At 40.7% G+C, this 24,135-nt stretch overlaps 1 protein-coding gene across 2 annotated transcripts; it reads right to left on the bottom strand.

Annotated features, from left to right (window-relative positions):
* Positions 1 to 19,219: 19,219 nt before the first annotated feature.
* LOC136871861 (alpha-crystallin B chain-like) lies at positions 19,220 to 23,869 on the bottom strand. Of its 2 annotated transcripts, none has more exons than XM_068225128.1 (4): positions 20,612 to 20,658; positions 20,290 to 20,502; positions 19,990 to 20,211; positions 19,220 to 19,530 (listed from the first exon to the last, which is right to left on the bottom strand). In XM_068225128.1, exons 2-4 carry the CDS (start codon positions 20,500 to 20,502, stop codon positions 19,417 to 19,419), a joined length of 549 nt encoding a protein of 182 aa, XP_068081229.1. In that variant the 5' UTR covers positions 20,612 to 20,658; the 3' UTR covers positions 19,220 to 19,416. The 2 variants fall into 2 exon arrangements, with proteins under 2 accessions (XP_068081229.1, XP_067001607.2); XM_067145506.2 differs by lacking the exon at positions 20,612 to 20,658 and adding an exon at positions 23,772 to 23,869 and having other exon boundaries at positions 19,221 to 19,530.
* Between the last annotated feature and the right edge of the window lie 266 nt (positions 23,870 to 24,135).

Genomic DNA, 24,135 nt, shown 5'->3' with positions numbered 1-24,135 from the left:
ATTGTTTGTCAATTTCATCCCTAATTTCCACTCGGCTATCATCAAAACGCTGGTTGAGTTTACCTATCTCACCCCTAACTTCCTCTTTAAGTTCGGTGCACATAGTATATGTCTCACGAACTACGTTCTTCAATCCAGCCTTCAACTCATCACTAGACTCTTTACACCTAGCCTGGGTATCCTCAATACTACTCTGTAACTCCTCACGAGTGTCTTTCAAACTAGACTGCAACTCCTCAATCTTACCATCCAAACTTTCATTATGAGCCTTCATGTCCTCTCTCAAATTCTCGCTCTGGACTTTCGCGTCCTCCATCTTACTATCCAAACTGTCTATCTTACTATTCAAGTTCTCATTTATCTTACTATTTAAATTCTCATTATGAACTTTCATATCCTCCCTTAAATTCTCATTCTGGACTTTCGTGTCCTCCCTAAAATTCTCATTCTGGACTTTCATGTCCTCTATCATCTGCATTAACTTCTCCAAGGTCGCCTGACCTTCCATCTCACAATACCACAAAGAATACAATAATGAGTACGCTGGCTGTTGATGCAACCAGAATACTCCAAACTACTAGGGAAAGAATTCACTACCTACTGCGTTTTCACATACAAACGCTGTTATAATTTAATACCGAAACTGACAACATTCCAACAGTTGTCTCATAAAATTTTGTTTAGGTGGCTGGTATCACAAACTTGTTTAATGAAAAGAAAATTCTAAAGTTAATAAGTTACTCTGGATAAATATCCCAAATGGTTTCGCTTCCGTAAATTAATTAAACAAAGAACATGTTAACGCATAAACTTTGAATGTAATTCAGCGTTACCACTTCCAAAATTTATATTGGCAACATGACATAAGCTTCAATACAGCTTTAAATACTGGTTTCCTAAAATGCATTGTGACTGTTATTATTATTATTATCTACCAAGTAGTTACGCTCCTCATTAAACGTGTTAATATCTAGCACTCTCATTGGGCATAATTCGTTTAACTGTGGCTCAGCCATAGTTCTCACCCGCTTGTATTATTTATAATGTGGCTTAGGCCTCAACATTATTTTATATTTTTCTAACATTTATTTTCAATGGATAATTTCATTATCGTTATCGTGGCATCGTATCGTTATCGTGACTTTGGGCTCCTCATCGTTATCGTGACATTAAGGCCCCAAAGTTGATGGCGCCACTTCTACTGAACCCTTGAACTTACCATTCCATCGTTGGTCGGCCACGGCTGCTATAGTAGAACAATTTAGAACTCTTGAATCTTGGGTCGTTGCGGGAATAAATTCGGTCACGATCTTAACCAAACGATGGGGTTCAGAAGAAAGCCTAACTACTTGAAATGAGGAGCAAAAATGTGCTTACTAACTTTTATTAAACTGAAAGAGCACGATAACATCGTTAATTTAATATGCATTCTTGCCACAAAAATATATTTAAAAAATTTAATTATTGATTTTTGAAAAGTTCCAAACACAGTCACATTACATAACGTCACTTCGTTTCTTCCAATGTCGAAGAATTGCTTCGGAGAAGCTTACATGTTAGTGGACAGCGAAACTGAAAAACTGAAAAAGGGAAGACCTGAAAACCGGGCGCCTATTTTCCAAACGAGAACTGAGAGTTAATCCACACGATCCGTGGAAAATCTGACTTTCAACAATTAGAACGCCTGATTTTCTCTTAATTAAGGTTATCCACCAGTCAAATACCCTTCACGGATACGGAACATCCGCCGAATGGACCCTTAATCGAACCAAACTGACTATCAGTTGCTTTGGATAGGTTGCGAAATATTATGGGAAAGCATGGTGTTCACTACAAGTTAATGGCATCATTCACAATTGAAATAAAATTCCACCATGTATTTGTCATTCATGACACCCTTAAGTGATAAGGTAGTCCCGATGCTAAACGTGCATCACCCCAAACGGCTGTTCGGAAGGAACCAACAACAACATGATCCGGGAGGATCTTACGTTAAGTCGTTCTAAAGGAACAAAACTGCGAAATGCAGGAAACACTTACTAATCATGCATTTAGAAGAAATGCCAAACACTGAAGTTAATCAAAAAGTGAAAAGTCACTTGAAAATATTATTATTGAACCGATTTTCAGGTTAGAAATGGGTTTATTATGCTTAATAAATTTACCAGTCCACGCTAAAATTTACTACAATTTTAAGGAATTCTTTCCCTTGACAACAATGCTACCAGTACAGATCTCTCTATTTACTGTCTGTCCCAACACACTACTGGTAAAGTGATTACTTACTTACTTACTATGAATAAGAATGAAAATATGACAAGGTGAAAATAAAATAAAATACTGGCTGACGAATCGAAACCGCATTCGCAACTCAAGTCTCATTCTAAAACACTGAGTGTCAATATGCACACCACCAAACGAAAACGGACGTTAAAACGAGAAACAATGAAGTTCGTAAAAATAAATTAACATCTCGAAGTCATACAGCTTAACACGCACGAAGAAACACAGTAAAAATATTTAATCTAGATCGGGTCGATGTCCCACACTTGGACAGCCCTCATTTATCAACAACAGTCCCGTTATCTCAATGAGAGCTTCGCATAGACCCTCTACCATAAATCATATCGCACTGTAATGGCTACCTTCCTCCAGGCCACTTCACAAAAAGAACAAACAAAAGAAAAACGAACCTCTTAACCGAGACTTGAGTGTGTACAGCTACCATCCCAGACCTATCGTCGGGCTCACTTGAAATCTGTACACCCTAAACCTAATCAGTATATACATGATGCCTTCCAAATCCTATCGTCGGGCGTGACCTAGGACGTCTCATCATCAATGACTCCAAGAATAAACACGTGACGTCCTAAATCTATCGTCGGGCGTCAAGGTGGGTCGTACTACATCTCCCTTCACATATCAGGCGAAATGCAATTCTCAAACAACTCTGATATTTAACACTAGATTTCGTCAAACAAATACGCACGACGGAACCCACGTCTCTATTATCAAATGAATGCAAGTCGAAATACAGTAAGTGTCTACCTCTCGAAAAATACAGTAAGTGTCTACCTCATTATAATATGTGAACTCATAAAAATAAATAAACGTGACGAACGGTTCTCCACCTCGAACACAATCTCAGCCTGTGCACTGAAGTATTAGGAAAGCAAATGAAAATTCCCAACACACGGGTACCCTTTTAGTGGACGCCTTCAAAATAATAATCATCACCATCGCATTCGAAATTCTCAGATCGCCTATCATCAATTCCAACCATCTTATCCATGACCTCTCCAATGAACAAATTAAATATAACCCAACCGTGTGTCCAAAGTGCTCTTTAATCCTGGAGGCCGTACCTTATCTTAACAAAAATCACTGGATGTTTACTACCCAGACCTTTACATTTTACTAGAGTCGTTTTCACTTGGAATCATTCTATAAATTTACAATGCTTCACATCATAGTTATCTCAAATTCGGATTGATTGCGGAAAACAATACAGCCTGTTTCACACAGCCTGTTCCTAAATACTTCCTCTACAAAAATACAGCTTGTCTCAACACTCTTTCTCCTCGCTTTCCAGCGGTATTACTCCCATCTATCTCGTCTCCACATACATATCAATTCATCGCACTCAATTCCTTTTCCTTCAAGATCCTTTTTCATACATCGATCCCCTGGTGAAAACGACAACCATTATTAACCACATCTCTTACTTTACTATTATTAAGGCTTTCGGACCTCAAGAATCCAAGAGCACACATCGACCTTTCGCAATTCAAGTATACACGATGTCTCACAATTTCCTTCCCATTAACGACTGCGACTCTAACAAATTTTATTGATATTATCTAAATATGCTTACGATCCTTGTAAAAATAACTGGTTAAATGTAATTTAACAGAGAGGAATTTCCTTATCCCGTGGTAAACATTATTATTATTATTATTATTATTATTATTATTATTATTATTATTATTATTATTATTATTATTATTATTATTATTATTATTATTATTATTATTGACCAACATTTCTGAATGCAACTGACACCTGAAATTACAATATTCGCCACGACAAATTTACACTTATAACGTTCACAAATCCGCACTTTGAATGATATCTCATCTCAACACAAAATTTTAAGCGTCGCATTTTACCGTTCTTGACATGAACTTTACACACTTAAAAATTTCACACGCTGACCAAAATTTACAACGCCTTTCGCCTGATAATTACGAATATCACCCGACAATCATCTGGAAATTTGGTTAGGACAGACAGTAACTAACTACTAACTACAACATAATATAAAGTAGACAGACCTGCACATTGGTGACATTCTCAGCATTCTGATTGCATCATCCCAGCAACCTCGTACTTAGCCCCTCATTTTCACAGATAACATTTTCATATTTAAAAACTCACTCATCCAAACACTACCCTTCACACACACACGAGGTTAAAATTACCATAAATAATGCATTTTCTTTGTAACTTGCACCACGAACTTCCCTCGTTCTGCAGTCGGCTATAACTGTCTGATGCGTCTCCCAGAGTGGTTTCTCTCCCCGTTGTTTCAACAAGAACAGGTGTTCGGCCGATAAGGGAATCGAACTATTTTGAATCGCTTCCCCCAGACCTTCTTCACTTACAAGAGTACAGGAAATGATAAAAATAAAATCTGCTGTATATTTTTTCAACCAGCCTACACCTTCCCAGTTCGTCTGCAAACGTTCACAGCTTCTCCAATTCACTTTTCTTCTTACTAAATATATGGACTTTAGCCACGAACATGTATTTGATTATTGTCGGTCAATCTGGCGCGAAATTCTAATGACGACGGGCACGAGCTCCCGCGGCTTCAAGTTCCAGATCGACACTGAAAAATCTACGGTGGGGGGGTTTCTTTTATAATTTCCGGAAGGACGCTATCCCCTCTATGAGGCTTGGTTGTGAAATCTGCCAAATTTGCTTCTAATAGACCAATTTTGATAAGATTTGTCCCAGAACTCCGGACAGACTTGAACTTATGTTCGATGTTAATTTTATAATTTTCCTACACTCACAACAGGAGGAATAAATTGTTTCTGCCCGTGCGTTTCGCGCGTTTTCTTCTGCCCACGACCTTGGCACGTGTAACTAGCTCGCTGTTCTCACGCTAACACACACTTAGGCTTAACTGCATCTAAAATTGTCCCTGGTGTCACTACCTCCACAGAGGGTGTATGAATAATTTTGCTTATTTATTTCATCCTTTACTATATTATCAAAATCCCTCGTGGTGCAGAATTCCATTAATTTAGAAAATTGTCGGGCACTCGAGCTCCACCGAGGTGTCCCGGCAATCCACGAGCTCGCCTTGCGGGAACCTTCCCACGCAACATCGGGCTCTTGGGAGCGCAAAATGGCTGCCCTCAAACATACAGTAGTTTCTGAATACCAAATAAATATTTGTGAAAAATGAAAATTTTTCTCACCGTAGAATTATGGGTTCAATAGTAGTATAAAGTTACAGTTTTATGACACTAATATTCGTATGTATAATTTTTATTAACGTGCCAGAAACCAACGACATGGAGCTGTTGCCATTTCAACACCGTTTTGAGGGCCACCGACCAAAGTCGGGATTTGAACCTGCGAACTCGGACTCAGAAGGACAGCGACTCAACCAACTGAATCACATGAAAAGGAGGCGTTTGTAATTATTGTTATAAATAGATTCAGTTAGTATGTTTACACAGGTTTAATAAAGAGCATTATTAAGGCGTACGTTTTCCAACTGTCCTAAATGCACGAGACCGGACGAAGGAACTAGCTGGAAGCTAAAGAGCCTTGCAGGGGTGCCGCTTACTTCTCTGTACACTTTTCCAAACCAAACTCCATGACGTAACAGCCCCGAAGAGCCATCGTCTACCAAGCGACCGCTGTTCAGCCCGAAGTCCTGCAAATTACGAGGTGTCCTGTGGTCAGCTCGACGAATCCTCTCCGCCGTTATTCTAGGCTTTCTAGACCGAGGCCGCCATCTCACCGTCAGATAGCTCCTCAATTATAATCTCGTGGGCTGAGTATACCTACAACCAGTCCTCAGATCCAGGTAAAAAACCCTGACCTGGCCGGGAATCGAACCCTGGGCCTCCGGTAAGAGGCAGGCAAGCTACCCCTACACCGCGAGGTTGGCTTGTTACTCTTAGGTCTCCTTGTTTTAGAATTAGACTTAAGGCATCCTGCATTCGATGCCCGCCACTGACAGAGTTAAGAAAGGCATGGGATCGGGAAGATACAGCCTTGTTTGTGGGTGCAATAGAGTTGGCCATGAGTCTCCCGTGATCGAAATATCTAGGACCTGGCAGGTAAACAGCACCTTCACGGGGCGTAGTACCAAAGTGGTACCTTTTTTTAAGAAAAAAATTAAATGAAGATTCTACTTCCTCACTAACGGAGAACGATATTATCAATTTTACGAATAGTTTCAATAATGCAGCCGGTTTAGAGTACAGAAGCTATGATTTCGATTGTTGGATATAATGACATGGTAACAATCAAAACCATCAATATCTACAAAAGATCCGTCACCGCACTCGGTAGGATCGGCTTTATTTTCACATCCACCGGGCGAGTTTGCCGTGCGGTTAAGGACGCACAATTGTGTGCTTGCATCCGCTTCGAACCCCACTGTCGGCAGCCCTAAAGATGGTTTTCCGTGGTTTCCCATTTTCACACCTGATGGCGGAGCTGTTGAGGATCCAACCAGCCTTAGGGCTGGAGACTGAACATACAGCATACAATTAAGGCTACGGCCGCTTCCTTCCCACTCCTAACCCTTTACTTTCCCATCGTTGCCATAAGACCTGCGGTGCGACGTAAAGCAAATTCTAAATACAAAATAAAATATCTTTTCACAACCCCTTCCAAGGAAAAGTTGTATCTACGCTACTGGCCTAGACTTGGCCACTGAAATTATTTCGTGGGTACGCCACTGCACCCTCTCATCATAAATGATGCGGTTATGATTCAAAAGTACTAAAGAAAGGTAAGGCACGCGACCTAGTGTTTTAAGTAGAATCTGAATCAATAGAACGTGACTTCCCATTTTAAAAATGTTTCATGCATCGACTGCGACTCAAGCCTCGGCCGTCTTGATGAGAAGATAGAACCATTGGAACTGATTTATCACGTCCGCTAATTACAAGATAGTTACATGCACTTTTAATGGTGCCATTTGAGGTTCCAATCAGTCCCCGGGCATTTGACAAAATATATAGACCTACCTATAGAACTAAGCCACGCATCTGCGATCTGTCTTGCTACTGTTAGAATTTAAAAAAATAACTTACCAAGGATGCAATTTATTTTGCCCTTAGTGACAAAACGGTCCGTCTTCAAATAAAGTTACTTATATGGCACAAAATGAGGAACTAACGTGCAGCTCACAATCCTGTCAACAGTCTTCCGAACGCTGCAACTTAAACATAGCACATCTTTCAACCACCGTACAACCCCAGTTTCCTGGAACCGATCTGCAAAAGCTGACACGATTTTGTAAGCTTTGAACTGTTTCTGGCCGTGGACACCGTTATCTTGGTGGTCACGTTCCGGCCCCCTATTGAGTAATCCCTGCCTAATTGCCCTTTTCCTCATCTTTTGGCATTTGTCAACACACAGTTGCTTTCCCACTCCAACACATGGAGTCTTCTCTATTTGCTGGGGCGCTATCAAATCGATTAGCCGGGACGAGTGACATTTTGTGCGTTTTTACCAAATATCCCCGCGCATCACAATCCTAAATGTTTTCCTTTCATTCAAGCAGTACAAATATGGAGAATTATGAATGGCCGTATTGAGCCCTGCTAGTAGATTCTTTGTCGCTACGTTAATTTAATATTTCGGCGTAAGTTTTTAAGTTGTTCGTACCGTACGTAAAACAACGGCTGATCCTCGCTCTAGTTCAGGAAACATTATACAATTAAAATCATTAGAATTTGACTACAAAGTAGCCTCTGTTCCGGCCTAGCTATGGCTAGACCACCTAGTTACTCGCTACCACTTTAGGACAGATAGCAGCACCCTTCAGCACCCAGCCGGAAGTGGTGTGGATGGAAGGGGATGAGAGACGGTTATGCTTGGGTGCCTCGTGCGAGAGGACACGAGAACATGTGACTGACTGTTATCGAGGGCATCTGCCCATCAATACTCAGTATTATGTATTTATAATGTGTTATATAAGTGTCTTAAATGTAATAAATGTTAGTATTTAATCAAGTGAGTGAGTTACGTTCAAAACATGGTCCTCCGGGCCGGATTATCTACACCACGAGGACCTCGTGAAAGCAGCGTGGCGTGTAGTATGGACGACTACTTTCTACAGTAACATGGAAATACTTGGAAGTTCACTTCAATGACATCATCTGGCAGTCCCAGGTTCGATGTTCCAGCACCAGAGGTAAACTAAACTAAGGCAGGTCAGTACTATTCATTTAAGGCTCTCCTTTTCTCCTTGTTATTGTCTTACCCCCTCCATCATGGAATCTTCAACAAGGCAAAGGCTTCTTAAGCAGAGGTCGCGATTTAAAGCGCAACTTACCCGCTCGGAAACATTCGTTGAAAATTTCATAGCTCAACAGCATTCGAATTCGCATGAAATTAAACTGCGATACGAAGACATGAGTGCATTAATGTCGAAGTTTGATGACGTGCAGTCAGAATTAGAATTAGGAGACGCTGAAAACGAGCAAGCTCATGATCAGGCGCGTGCCGAATTCGAAACCAAATACTACAAGGTAAAGGGCGAAATGAGTAAAATAATAGCGAACCTTGAAGAGTCATCACGCGACACGGTAGATTCAGGAAGAACTCAGGTCAGCAGTGTCGCGAGTTTAAAGTTACCGGCTATTAACATTCCACATTTCGATGGAAAATACGAAAACTGGCTCTCATTCGCAGACAGTTTTCAAGTTATGATTCATAACAACAATAATCTGCCAAGTGTCCAGAAATTTCACTACTTAGCATCTGTTCTCAAGGGCCCAGCCAGCCAATTAATTCAAAATTTACCCATCACAGAGGCAAATTATGAGGTAGCGTGGAAAATGTTGAAGGACAGATTTGAGAACAAGAAACTAATAGCAGCTACTCATGTTAAGGCACTCTTAACTTTAAAATCAGTCTCCAGTGAAACAGCCACAGAACTGTTAAGGTACTCTAACACTTTTAATAGTCATTTGAATGCACTCAAGGCCCTAGAACTTAACATTCCATTGCATGAAGTTATTTTGATTCAACTGTATGCTCAAGGACTTGATGCTTGTACTAGACGAGACTGGGAATTATCACAAGCAGACACTCGGGTTCCATCACTTGATGACTTGCTGTCATTTGTTGAGCATAAACGGCAAGCTCTGGAGAACTTCCCTAGCTCACAGCACACTGCACCATCGCACAGACAGAAATAACAGCTGACAGAAATAAGCCTAAACCTCAAGGGGATACTCAACCACGTTACACTTACACCACTACCAGTCTCATAAAGTGTCCCTGCTGTCATGGTAATCACCCGATATTTAAATGTGAAGAGTTTGCAGCTCTCAGTGTGGAAGATAGACAAAGAAGGGTTAAGGAAATGGACTTATGTTTTAACTGTTTGCGTACACAGCATTCTGCCAAACAGTGCAAATCACGTGGCTGTAAATTATGTAGTAGGAAGCATCACACCTCATTACATAATCCATCAGGTAGAGAGGGAGGTACAGCCCATCAAACTGCATCCAACTCCTCTCACACATACTGCAATACAAAAGACCCTGTAGGGGTTCTGCTGTCCACTTCCATGGTCAAGGTACTAGATTGTAGTGGGCAAATGCAGGTCTGCCGGGCACTTCTTGACAGTGGCAGCCAGGTTAATCTTTGCACTGAAAGTCTAGCACAGCGATTAGGCCTTAAGAAAATGAAGAATCCCATACCAATCAGCGGCATAAATGATTCCATTTCTCAGTCAAGGTACAGTGTTCAGTTAGAATTGCAATCCACTGTAAGTAACTTCACTGTGAGTATGACTTGCTCTGTCTTTCCACGTATCACAGGTAACATGCCCAGTAGTTACATTCAGCATGAGCATTGGAACTTGCCCACTGATTTGAAGCTCGCTGACCCCAAGTTCTTCCAGCCAGGTGACATTGAATTGTTAATAGGCGCAGAACATTTCTTTTCATTACTGAAACCTGGGCGCAGAACTCGATCACCAGATTATCCTATCCTTCAAGACACTGAACTAGGATGGATTATTGCTGGACACTACCATCGTAGGGAAGAGAAAAATCCTACTCTAACTACATGTTTCTTGAAGTCAGAGGACAGGTTAGACACTCAACTACAACGGTTCTGGGAAATAGAAGAGCTTACGTCACGAGTAATGACAAGAGAAGAGAGAGCCACAGAAAAACATTTTACAGAGAATACTACTAGGGATGCTACAGGTAGATTCATAGTTCGCTTACCCCTCAAGCAGAAACCTGAGGTTCTGGGAAACTCCTTCAATCATGCCATGTCAAGACTAACTCAATTAGAACGGCGTTTCAGCAGGCAGCCCTCACTTAAGCACGAGTACTCTAACTTTCTTCACGAGTATGAGGCGATGGGGCATATGGTTAAGGTGGATACATCTACTCAGTCAGGGAATGAAGATGGAAGCTATTATCTACCCCATCATCCAGTTTTTAAGCTTAGTAGCTCGACTACCAAAACTAGGGTAGTATTTGATGCATCTTCTAAAACTTCTAACAACATTTCGTTGAATGACATATTAATGGTTGGAACGACAATACAACAGGATCTTTACTCTATCATTCTAAGATTCAGAATGCATACCTTTGCCTTCACCGCAGATATTGCTAAAATGTATCGGCAAGTCATGGTTCATGCAGATGATAGGAAACTTCAGCGGATTATCTGGAGGGAATCACCTAGGGACCCACCCTCTCACTATGAACTGACAACTGTAACATATGGTACAGCATCAGCACCCTTCCTAGCTACCAGATGCCTGCAGCAACTTGCTGAAGATGAAGAATCGAGGTTCCCCAGAGCAGCACAAGTTGTTCTCAGAGATTTTTATGTTGATGATTTATTAAGCGGCTGTGATGATATCCAGGATGCTCTTCAGTTGCAGTCTGAAATTATTAATTTACTAGAGAGTGGAGGATTTCACCTCAGAAAATGGTGTTCAAACCACCCAGCATTACTAGAAGCAGTTTCAGAAGAGGACAGGGAAACCCAGCTGCCTTTAAGTCTTGATGAAGGCACTAGCGTGAAATCTTTAGGCCTATTATGGCATCCAGTTACTGATCATTTTCTCATTTGTGGCAATCTGTATTCAGACAGTCCCTATCATGCTGACTCTCATGTAACTAAACGAAAGGTCTTATCTGTTATTGCATCAATATTTGATCCACTTGGGTTGGTCAGCCCTTTGGTAATTTCTTACAAGGTTTTTATGCAGAAACTTTGGCTAGTCAATCTGAACTGGGATGACAGACTACCGTCTCAACTAGTCAAAGAATGGGAAGAACTTCACTTTAAGCCACAGGCAGTAAGAGAATTTTATATTGAGCGGTTAGTCACATGTAAGGGACCCCCTGTTGATATACAAATTCATGGTTTTTCTGATGCTTCAGAACAAGCTTATGGAGCTTGTCTTTATGTACGGTCTGTCGACAAAGGGGGACAGACCTGTGTCAGATTATTATGTTCTAAATCCAGAGTAGCACCGGTGAAGAAACTGACACTACCAAGACTTGAACTGTGTGGAGCGCTACTACTTGCCCGACTACTCCACAAGACCCTTCCAGCTTTGTCTCTGCCAGTCAGCAAGCTGTACCTGTGGACAGACTCCACCATTGTATTAGCCTGGATCGCATCTCCTGCTACTCGCTGGAAAACATTTGTGGCCAACCGAGTCTCTTCAATTCAAGAATACACTCACAAGGCTGAATGGAGACATGTTCCTACCAGTTGTAATCCAGCAGATTTAATATCCAGAGGTGTTGCTCCAGAACTCCAGAACAACTACGAGGTATGAACCTGTGGTGGCACGGACCATCCTGGTTAACTGAGCCCACTGAATCATGGCCAGACACAAGCTCAGCCCATGCAGAAGAGGAACTACCTGAGTCACGAAGCACACTTCCTGTAGTTATGTTGATAGGTACAAACTGGGAGGAACTTATGCTGAAGTACTCGTCACTGTCCCGACTGACTCGAGTTACTACATATTGTTGGTGATTTATTCACAATAGTGCCAATCCTCAAGACAAGAGGTTAGGGATATTAAGTACACAAGAGCTGCAGATGGCCTTGCACTCCTGTATCAAAATTGCACAGCAAGTGTGTTATGCTCAAGAGATAGCCAGTCTCAACTCTAAGTGTTGCATTTCAAGGAAAAGTAAAATTGCAGATTTACATCCTTTCTTAGATGATAAGGGAATGCTAAGGGTAGGAGGAAGACTAGTAAATTCAAAACTACCTTATGACAATAAGCACCAGCTTATCCTTCCTCCCCAGCATGCTCTCACAAACCTTGTTGTGATGGCAGAACACATTAGGCTTTTACATGCAGGTGCTCAATTAGTAATTGCATCATTAAGAGAAAGATTCTGGATTCCCACGGCTAGGGCAGTTGTTCGAAGAGTCATCCACAAGTGCCTGACCTGTTTTAGATTCAAGGCGTCAACAGCTGAACAGCTGATGGGACAGCTCCCAGTTACCAGAGTGCAACAGAGTCGCCCATTTCTTAATGTAGGAACTGATTATGCTGGTCCTTTCTTCGTCAAGAGGGGAAATGTAAGAAGCAAACAGACAACGAAGAGCTACATTGCATTGTTCATCTGTCTGGCTACCAAGGCTCTTCACCTGGAGGTGCTGAGTGACCTCTCTACTGATGCCTTTATGGCAGCCCTGAGGAGATTCATAGCTCGACGTGGGAAATGCTCCATCATCTATAGTGATAATGGGACTAACTTCATTGGTGCCAATAGAAGAATGCAGGATCTCCAAAAACTATTCCTTTCAACCAGCTTTTGTGAAGAGATAAGGAATTCATTAGCGATGGAAGGCATCACGTGGCACTTTATACCTCCCAGCTCTCCACACTTTGGCGGACTGTGGGAAGCAGCTGTCAAGTCCATGAAGTACCACTTGAGAAGAGTTGCGGGTAATGCGCTATTGACATTTGAGGAGCTATGTACCCTTACTGCACAGATAGAAGCCTGTCTTAATTCTCGCCCCCTATCTGCCTTATCTAATGACCCCAGTGACCTTAATTATTTATCACCTGCTCATTTCCTAATTGGTGCCCCCCTTACAACCATCCCTGAGCCTGACATTACTGACCTGCCCATCAACAGATTGTCTCGATGGCAGCGTATCCAGTCAATGCAGCAGCAGTTGTGGAAGAGGTGGTCTGCCGATTACCTGAACTCACTGCAGCAGAGGAAAAAATGGACCTGTCCCAAGGAGAACCTAGCTACTGGTACAGTTGTTCTTCTGAAGGAGGATAATCTTCCTCCTCTCTGTTGGAAATTGGCTGTGGTGGAGACTGTTCACCCTGGGAAGGATGGACTTGCACGAGTGGCTACCATCAGAACAACCAGTGGTCTTTTTAAACGACCTGTTAACAAGTTAATTCCATTACCTATTGAGAACTAAACAGGATCGTTGTGGCTAAAACATAATGTGTTTCATGTGAATATTTTTTCTTGTTCATTTCAGAGTGTAATTATGGTGTTGTGTGTGTGATTTGAACTGAGAACTTATAGTGTGCCTAATTCATACTGCATAATAATGGATGAGGACACAGTCAACCTACTTAGTACCTTCTGTTAACAGTGTGTAAATATTTTGTTGCTTGTGTTTCTGTTTTGCCTATGTTTATATGTATATTTTGTTGAATGATCAACTCATTTTGGTTAATTTACATGAACTCTGTATGTCAGTGCCTGTGTGATATTTGAACTGAACTTTCATGAGGGCATATCAGGCAATTTAATTCGGTTGAATCATGGTGATTCAACGGTGGGGAGCATGTTCCGGCCTAGCTATGGCTAGACCACCTAGTTACTCGCTACCACTTTAGGACAGATAGCAGCACCCTTCAGCACCCAGCCGGAAGTGGTGTGGATGGAAGGGGATGAGAGACGGTTATGCTTGGGTGCCTCGTGCGAGAGGACACGAGAACATGTGACTGACTGTTATCGAGGGCATCTGCCCATCAATACTCAGTATTATGTATTTATAATGTGTTATATAAGTGTCTTAAATGTAATAAATGTTAGTATTTAATCAAGTGAGTGAGTTACGTTCAAAACAGCCTCCGTGGCTCAGGCGGCAGTGCGCCGGCCTCTCACCGCTGGATACCGTGGTTCAAATCCCGATCAATCCATGTGAGATTTGTGCTGGACAAAGCGGAGACGGGACAGGTTTTTCTTCGGGTACTCTGGTTTTCCCTGTCATTTTTCATTTCAGCAACACTCTCCAATATCATTTCATTTCATCTGTCAGTCATTAATCATCGCCCCAGTGGAGTGCAACAGGCCTCGGCAGGCGACACAATTACTATTCTCGCCGCTAGATGGGGGCTTCATTCATCCCATCCCTGACCCTGTCACTGACTGGAAAACAGGTTGTAGGTTTTCATTTCCATTTGACTACACGCTAAGAAACTAACAGAGACTAAAGAGACTGCCAGACCGAGGAATGCGCGCGGCAAAGGGTGAATCATACCTCAGTGTCCATGTCCTTGGAAAGAAAACAATACCAATCCTCCTGATACCGTTCCTGACAGCACATGGAGTCTTCTCTATTTGCTGTGGCGCTATCAAATCGGTTGGCCGGGACGAGTGACATTTTGTGCGTTTTTCCGCCAATAATTGTGTTAAAAATTAAAGTTAATAAAGGAAGGAGCTGATTAGACAGAGCTTCTACAAATTGCTTTTTTTTTAAAAAAAATAATTCCTATAATTCGTAGTTTTAGCTGACTGAAATGGAATAAATATTTCTCCACAATTAGTGTGTGTGGGGGAGGGGCGGGACTGCCCTTCCCTCTAATCCCTGCTACTGACTAGGACAATTCCAGCCTTCTGCTTGCAATGCATTGAATTCATTGCCACACACTACACGCAATCCACTTCCATTTCATCCCGGAATTTACTGTCAAACTGGCTGGCCCAAGTGCCCGTTTCCTGCTCATGCCATTGACGAGATGCGTAATAGTGGTCTAATGCGTACACTCTACACCAAATTAATTTTGATGGTAGAGAAATTTTTAATTTTACAAACTCTGTAAAGACAATATTTATGAACTGTACATAGCCAGTGGCCAAAAGGCGCGATCCTTCGTACCTTCATCCTATTTTAAATGAAAAGAATATTTTAAAGAAATTCACTTTCTGCAACATGTTTTTGTGTAAAGTTCAATGTTTGAAAACATGATGGCCACAGAAGTGCATCAAAATTATCTTAATAAAAAATCTACAGATTCGTCATTTGAAAAGCAGAATCTTAGAGTTTACATACTACCTATTGCACCTACATTTAGAGACTTGTTGGTACTTTCTTGCATTAAGGTGTTCACATGTACGTGAACTTCAGCCGACCAACAAACCTGCATCCGTAAAATTTTAGTGCGAAATACTACAGCAAAGATCCACTATTGCATGTATGGTATCTGCCTGCACTGCAATTCATTTTTAATGTTTAAATACATTCTAGAGCTCTAACAGGAAGCCATTTGATGCCATGCAGACTTACGCTTTATATCACAACTAGCAAGATACCCGTGCTTCGCTACGGTATTATACTGAAATATATAATTAAATGCTTAACGTTTTATATATAATCCTCCGAAATTCGCGATCTGACTCGTTTTCTGAGAGAATCCGCCAAAATTCGCGACCTGACTCGTTTTCTGAGAGATTACGGTAAAGTTCCTCACATTTTTCAATCTTTCTTTCCAGCAATCGATTTCGTACTTGCCGAGGTAGGTCCAGGTATTCTACGCGGTCAGTTCGGTCCCTAAATCTTTGCCATCTTTTCCAATAAACATTTTTAGTATGGATCAAATCCTGAAGGAGATCCGGCGTGGTGTCGTCTTGGGTGCCTTGGCGGTACTGAACCCGCGGCTTGACTGTATTCGTAGTCATTACCAGGCCAGGACCCGTTTCCAGCGCGGTCCGCACAATTTGACGACGGTCCAGAACATTATTATCATTATTATTATTATTATTATTAGATATTCTGGACCCCACAGCAAGATGCAAGACCGCTACTTGGCGGTAAATTACATCTGCTACCATTGTCATTGTTGACAATGTGACCAGCACCATTGTCGCGCGTAGGCAAGTGTGCGGGATTTCTGGCGATACGAATGACATACCAGGGGGGTGACACTTCATAGGGAGCGTCCGAAGCAGTTCTGAGATGGGCCAATCGATCTCCGCCAACTAACGAAAACTAAAATTCTCTTTTAGGGGGTTAATTTACAAGGCAGAGGTTGGCATTAAACATTCAGTTGCGTGGTACAGCAAATTCAAAACACAACACCGTTATCGTTGCACGCGAAGGGACCTTGGTCGTACGGTATGTAATAGTGCTTGTTAGACGAAAATTTGTTGAGATTCTTTCGCATTGAACGAGATTTTTGATCCAGTTTTTTTGATATTATGGTGTGAAATTATAATTATGCACGTTCTTAGTGTGAAGAAATAGTATTATGATCATGAACGTACTTCACATTGAACTACCTAGCTGTTGCGAGTAAACGTCTGTGTGATTGTGTTTCTTACCTGCTGTTTGGAATAAATAAATTCAAAATATAAACTGTGTGCATTATGCTGTGTTTTACTTTCATCCTTTCCTTCTCGTGTTTTCCATTCCCATACATACAAGTCGTGGGAAGGGTTCAACGAACGAACGAAAGAATGAGGTTATGTTAGATCATTATTTAGGCAAGTATGGGCGTTTTGGGGTTTTATATGAATTGCATTAACATTTTCAGTTATCAATGTTGCATTTATCACTTAATAGATGTAAATTTACATTAAAATGCGAACGGTGAAACAACGATACAAGCTAGCGTTATAACAGTATTGCCAACATACAAATACGGTAATTGCAATTTACTTTTCAAGTAAAAGGCACGAGAGAAGCTTTAGATACAACTTTCCTACCGAAATACAATCATCTCTATCACAATTCAAATTTTAACAAAGTAACAACTATCATCATCGTGTTTACTACGAGGTACTATCGTGGGATTTATTTCCTTATGTTGGCAGAGAGAAAGTGGCCACTGTAGCTTCCATGACCTGTTTCCTCAGCCAACTTTATTATACAGGAGTGACGGATCTATTTCTCTTATATGATCCTTGTGACATACTTCCGTGCATTATTGACCTTATTATAGAGGTGAATAATTTGAAGGTCAATCTCATTCCTATCGCTAATTTCAAATGTGTTTAAATTTTTATTTATATGCCAGGAGAGTCTACTGTAATCTAAGAATGTTCTCCGAAGGAAAAGATGGCTGTTGAAATCGAACCCAGGAAACATTAAAAATGATCGGTTTATAATCAGAATAAGTACATCGAAAATCAACAGCCTGTTTCCAGTCATTCGACAGGATCAGGAATGGAATGAATAAAGCCCCATCTAGCGGCGACAATAGGAATTGTGCCGGCTGCCGAAGCACTCCTCCGGGGCAATGAGCGATGAATGACAAATTAAATTAAATATTGGACAGTGTTTCTGGAATGAATGATGACAGGTACAACCGGAGTATGCGGAGAAAACCTGTCCCGCCTCCGATTTGTCCAGCACGAATATCACATGGAGTGATCGGGATTTGAACCACGGAACCCAGCTATGAGAGGCCGGCACGCTGCCGAGTGAGCAACGGAGGCTCCTTATAAGTACATTATGAACAGTAAAATCAATTGGTCTCACCTTCTTTTACACACCACCGCCGTTAAGTTTATTTCCCCCCCACCCCAAAGAAAAATTAAAAGAAGGCGTGTTTCTTTATGTTTAAAGGAGATTCCAAACACCAATGTTCATGTCTATTACCTTCAGTTTTGAGATATAAGTATCCCCATAAAAATAATTAACCTTTTTTCACTTCCTTTCACCCCCCCCCCCCCCGCAGGTGATTTTTCCGGCAGAAAAAAAATACTTGTTTCTTTAATAGTAAATGATCTTCTAAATACCAATTATCACGACTCTTAACTTCTTCAGTTTTAGATTTGTATGTCCTCATGAAACGAAATCAACTCCTTTTCACTCCCGCCGTCCAAGATGGTTTCCCCTTCAAAACGAGTTTTTCTTTGTTTTTAAAGGAGAGCCAAATACCAATTTTCACGTCTGTAGCAACTTTAGTTCTTATTAGATGTATGTATTCTCATACAATTAAGTCAATTTTTCATTTCTTTCACACTCGCCCCCCCCCCCCCCATTGGATTTTCCGAAAATACGTTTTTCTTTACTTTCAAAGCAGATTCCAAATATCAAATTTCACGTCTGTAACATCTTCATTTGAGATATCAGTAGCCTAATTAAAAGAAGCCGACACAATTTTCAGTCACTTTTACACACCCCCGCCTTTCCATCCAAATGGTATTTCCGAAAACTAAAAATAGACGTTTTTGTTTTTAATAGAGATAAAAATACCATTTTCACTTGTGTAACATGTTAAGTTTTTTTGATATATACTTTAGAAATTCTCATTTTAAAATTTCAGCCCTTTTTTTATTTCCCCTTAAGGGGAGTTTCCAAAAACAAATCACCTTTGTTTCTTTACATTTACAGGAAATTACAAATACCCACTTTTTACGTCTGTAACATTTTACCTTTCTCAGATATTCTGTAGATATAGTCTTTCAAAAAATTCACCCCAATTTGTCACTCCAGTTTAACCTCCATTAATTGTATTTTCCAAAAACAAAAAATACGTGTTTCTTTATCTGTAAAGGAGATTCGAAATACCAGTTTTTACATGTTGAAGCTTAAAAGTTTTAAGATGTAGACACACTCATTTTAAAAATTTACCCCCTTTTCAACCCCCATTACTTGGATTAACAAATTGCAGAAGAGCCTCTAAGGGTTAAGGAACATTTCAAGGATACTCGTTCGTGCATTGTATGACAAATAAAAAGGCACTTTTTTTTCAATTGTATATTATTGACTATATACAACAAAACAAATCGAACTACATATCAGTGTTGTAACAGTGAAGAAATACATAGCACATATTCATAAATAATTTCACAGTGCTCTCAGAATAATGAAAAGTAATCTATACAACTTTTATAATTTAATATCCTTGAAAGTAGTTACAATAGCAAACATAGTTGTCTGAAAGGGACATCACTGTTCCATCGGTTCCTGTTCTTTTGCGCTTTGATTTGGACCTTGGGTGACAGCAGGTGCTCCCGTCTGGGTGATGGGAATTACACGCTCCCCTTCAGGTTGAGGCAAAGCCTAAAAAAAAAAAAAGAAAAGACAACATGGAATCACTTGTAATTATGAGTAGCATAGTTAGGAAAAGGTGATTGAGGGGGTGGAGGTGGTTAGTTACAAAACTAAGGAACACAGTTGAAAGTCCTCGTGCGTGTGCGGTGCACGCATGCAAGACCCGAAGACACTGATACGAGGTAATTATTAATACACTACAACACTTTATTGAAACACAGATCAAGGCCAATAGTTTTACAGCGAATAGTTATGTTCAGTTCAAAATCTAAAATGCAACTTTCGAGATTTGCCAGAAAATAGATTTAACAAACCTTTGTTCTAAAATTACCTCTCAATGTTTGTGCGTTTCCGTTTTTCTTTTTGGTAAAATTCTCATGGTGAAAGAGGGGGGGATGGGAATACCCTGAAAGGTCGTGGTAATTAAAGAAGTCAAATAAAGATTAGTCCTAAATAAAATGCTCATACCTTGCGAGGTGCTTCAATACTGAGAATTCCATCGGAAGAGAGTTTGGATGCAACTGTATTAGGGTCAACGTCCTTGGGCAGCTTATACCGTCTCCGGAATTCGCGCGAGATGAATCCATGCTCGTCTGGTCTCTCTTCATGCTTTCCTTCAACCAGGACGGAATCTCCTACAGTCTTGACAACAATTTCCTCAGGTTTGAATTGTTTCACATCAATGTTAGCCTGAAAGAAAGAACCCTTGTAAGAAATTCGCTGAAATTTGTTTCAGCCCGAATGCATTAACAAGCAATAGCACTGTACCTTGAATCCATCCTTATCGTACTGAATGCTCGACACTCCACTGTCACGGGCGGTCATTCGACGCCACGGTCTGAAGTACATTGAGTTACGTTGTGGAAACAGCACATCTTCGTCGAAGAGGCCTACACCAAAATTTTGATCAAGAAGTGACCTTGGGCGGAAAATGTCCCAGTCGCCTAAGAAGTCATTCAACATGTACGGAGCAAGAGACATCTGAAACAGTTTAGAATTATTTGTAGCATTACATGTGGATATTACCCGCCTGGTGTAGCATCTGCTGTTAAAGAAACGTTATGAAAGATAATGTATGTGTTCAACTCCCTCAATCCGGCCAAGAAATTGAACTCAGGGTTCATTTAGTTGAGGGCCACTGATTATGCATGCATCTCTTTGAAACGCAGGTTAGTTTTTCATGCTCCATTACAGCAGCAATACTATATGTTAAAAGGCATTTATAAATGCTCATCTATTAGACAATTATGTCCGTTACACTAGTAATGAATTCTAAGAATTTGTGTATACTGTAACTTTATTTGCGGACAGTTTTCTCTCTCCAGTATTACTTTGACATGTCCTTTTCTTGATCTATGGTAAAGAGTAATCACCTACAGTACAAGGTGAGTTGTCAATTCTGAGTATGTACAAATACGACTTGGTATGGCCATGTTCTGATAGCATAATTAAGTATGTAAAGTATGATTTTGTGATACCGCCTTTATTGGTCTGATTGCATTTATTTTTCCATTTGACTACCAAGCTCCCTCAGCATAGAAGCATTCTCATGTATAGCGATCTATGTTTTCAACAAGGCTAAGGAATTGTGTAATTAACCATGTCAACTGAAATAACCAAGAAATATATTAGATACTAACCTACATTTTTAGGTACAATAGATTGCTGCTATCTTAACATTTCACTTTTACACCAAACATCTACCCTATGCATTTGCCCTACATTTGCAGTCGCAAAATACGAGACCTTTGAAATAAGAAAGTGACAAAAAATTTAAGGAGACTTGTTGGCCACACGCATTTACACTGATGAAAAATTTAATAAAATGTTTAACCTCTGCAAAGAATATTAACGGTAATTATTGTTTACTAACTGAGTTATAAGAATGGCATCCCGCTACTTGTACGCACAACTAATTCCTTGAAAGTTATTTTATTTTAAAGAGTGTATGTAGGAATAGGGCCATATTCCGACAATTCATCGTCCTTTCAAATTGGGCAATATATCGCTACCGCCAAACTTTAACCATACCATGTTTCCAAGAAATTTAAAATTAATAAATCCAAGAATCCCTTGGCATCACCACAAAACGTTAATTCTTTAGACGGCTAAAACAAATATAACATGACCAAAAATATATTTAAGGTTTGTCAGAAAAGTGAAAATACACCATAAACTGCACGAATATTGACTTAGAATGTTAAAAATTCTCTTTAAAATACAAGTATTTTAAACCGACTTGCGCCGTGTTTACGTTTATAAAAATTACATTCAAAACTTACTACAGCCGGTAGTTTTTTCCCTTGCCGACACTTCAACAGAAGCTCCGTCCTGCGAACTGAAGGGTCCATTACAGCTTAACCAAGAAAGGAGTTCTCATAACAGACAGCCTATTTGTCCATTTTACGATTATAACACCCGGCTCCATGGCTAAATAGCGTGTTGACCTTGGGTCACAGGGGTTCCGGTCTCGATTCCAGGCAGGTTCGGAGATTTGAACCTTCAATGAGTAATTTCGCCGGCACGCGGTCTGGTTGTAAGTCTCCATTTCATCCTGGTCAGGACGCGCAGGTCGTCTAACCAAGAACATTTATTACGTATGTAGGGGTTACCCTCACAAACCCCTCCCCTACACCTATATTATTCCGCAAAATTTTCGTTAAGAACATTACGTTGAAGTAATGTAACATTTCATATCCCGTGGGCAAATTATTGTGATCAGTCACTACGCAGGAATATCGAAAACTACGACTGAACGACTGCCTGTGCGCTCACGTTTGTTTTTGTGAACAACTCATTCCGAGTCAGAAAAAGTCACCCGGTCAGTGGTTGAACGTCGCACCAAGACCGAAGGTTTCCGGCCTCGGAAGGATGGTGAAGGGCCGTGGCCTTTCAGGTATAGCCCGATGTTTTGCCCGGTATGAAACCGAAGACCATCTTCAGAGCTGCCTGCAGTTGCATCCTAACAGTCTCCGAAATGCAAGCTCACAGCTGTACGAAGCTTAACGCACAGCCAAGTCGATCTGTGCAGTCATGTCAGCAAGGAAATAGGTCTGATTGCTTTTTAATTCCTGGTTGTCAGTCGAATGTGTCTTTATTCATGTTTTGTAGTAAGGGGTTTCACGTTGAGATTAACTAAGCGCGAACCTATCTCGCAAATGTGCGCCTAGCCACGCCCAATAGTGAATACTTCTCCGCAGATTGGCTCGGCATCAGAACAGGAACGGCATACGGCCGAAAAATGAGCGAAACCCAAGATTGTTCCATGAATGGTAAACGCGACCCAGTACCGAGTGCTCCTTTTGTTTTCGAAATTTTATTCACGTTCCAGAAATAAAGACTTCTCACAAGGCATCATGTGTAGGATACATTATGTCTAGAAAAAGAAAAAAAAAGAATTAATTAGAAGTCCGTAATTCCTGTGGTTATTAAAGCCAACTCCTCAAATTACAAGACACAATCGCAGGACAAAAAAAATCTTACGATATATGAAATATCTTTGCCGTACGGTATTCTCCCCAAGTAACCTTGGGGATCTATTTACGTATACACCGTATGCAGAAATTCGCAGAGAGGATTCCTCTGACTGTTTCAATACAGGAATTAACTACAGACGGTTGGGTAGATCGGGAGGCAACAATTCATTCTGTATTACAGTATTTTTTTAATACCCGATGCCAGTCCTGCACACCTTTATGGAACATGTTTCCGAAAATTTTCGAAATACAAGTTCCGTGCGGATTTTTTTTTCCCCAACCCGTAACAGTGATTTGAGTTAATATAATTTGCTTAATATTTGGAGTTATCAATACACATGAACAGAGTCAATACCAAATTTAGAGTCATTAGAAAATGCTCGTGAAACAATTCAGTACGAGAGCATTGGCCCAAGCCCATAGTAAGTTTGCTAAACCCATTAAATAGAAATGAAACACCACAGTACCTAAGACTTTAGTACAGCAGTTGTAATAACGCTAGTCTTAGTTGAGTTGTAAGTAAATTGGATTTAACTTATAGATAAACCGGGTGTGTGTGTTGTGTGGTGTGTGGTGTGTGGTGTGTGTGTGTGTGTGTGTGTGAGTCAAAATTAAAGAGAGCTCGAAAAAAAAAAATATCGTCCCATTTAAGTCAGACTTAAAGTACACGAAGCCTCTTTTACGATGAAAGGTTCACATTAAAAATGCAAATAATACAGTTCATACGAAACGTAAACTCCACAATATGGTTATATGACACTCGCAACAACTCACCTTGGTTCAATAGAAAACTCAACTCTCACACAATAAGAAACACTCATTCGGAACAACTTCAAACAACGCTCAATCCTACTACTGTCGCACTTATATACTCACATTGGAATATTCTAGAAACAACGATTTTGGCTGCTTCTCGAAATAGGTCTTCCAGAACTTTCTATCACCTTCCATCCGCGCAGCTCTTTGGTCAGTGACATCACTCGTACTCAAAGCCTATTGGCTGAACAGCATTCGAGCCCACATCAGCTAAGGCACAGGGGAGAGGGGGGCGAAGAAGGGATGATTCCTAGCAGGAGGGAGGGAAGATTTGACAAATTCAGAATGAGCTGTTAACACGTAGTCGGTACACCGCTATCAA

The sequence above is a fragment of the Anabrus simplex genome, chromosome 1, assembly GCF_040414725.1.
Source record: "Anabrus simplex isolate iqAnaSimp1 chromosome 1, ASM4041472v1, whole genome shotgun sequence".
NCBI lineage: Eukaryota > Metazoa > Arthropoda > Insecta > Orthoptera > Tettigoniidae > Anabrus > Anabrus simplex.
Note: the sequence above shows the minus strand (reverse complement) of the source record. Positions and strands in the feature narration are given on the sequence as shown.

Excerpts from the sequence above, each read along its gene's own strand:
- LOC136871861 (XM_067145506.2), bottom strand. The coding sequence starts at position 20,502 with ATGTCTCTTGCTCCGTACATGTTGAATGACTTCTTAGGCGACTGGGAC. Across the intron at positions 20,212-20,289 it reads ACGATAAGGATGGATTCAAG|GCTAACATTGATGTGAAACA; the intron begins GTACAGTGCTAT and ends TCTTTCTTTCAG. Across the intron at positions 19,531-19,989 it reads GTATTGAAGCACCTCGCAAG|GCTTTGCCTCAACCTGAAGG; the intron begins GTATGAGCATTT and ends TTTTTTTTTTAG.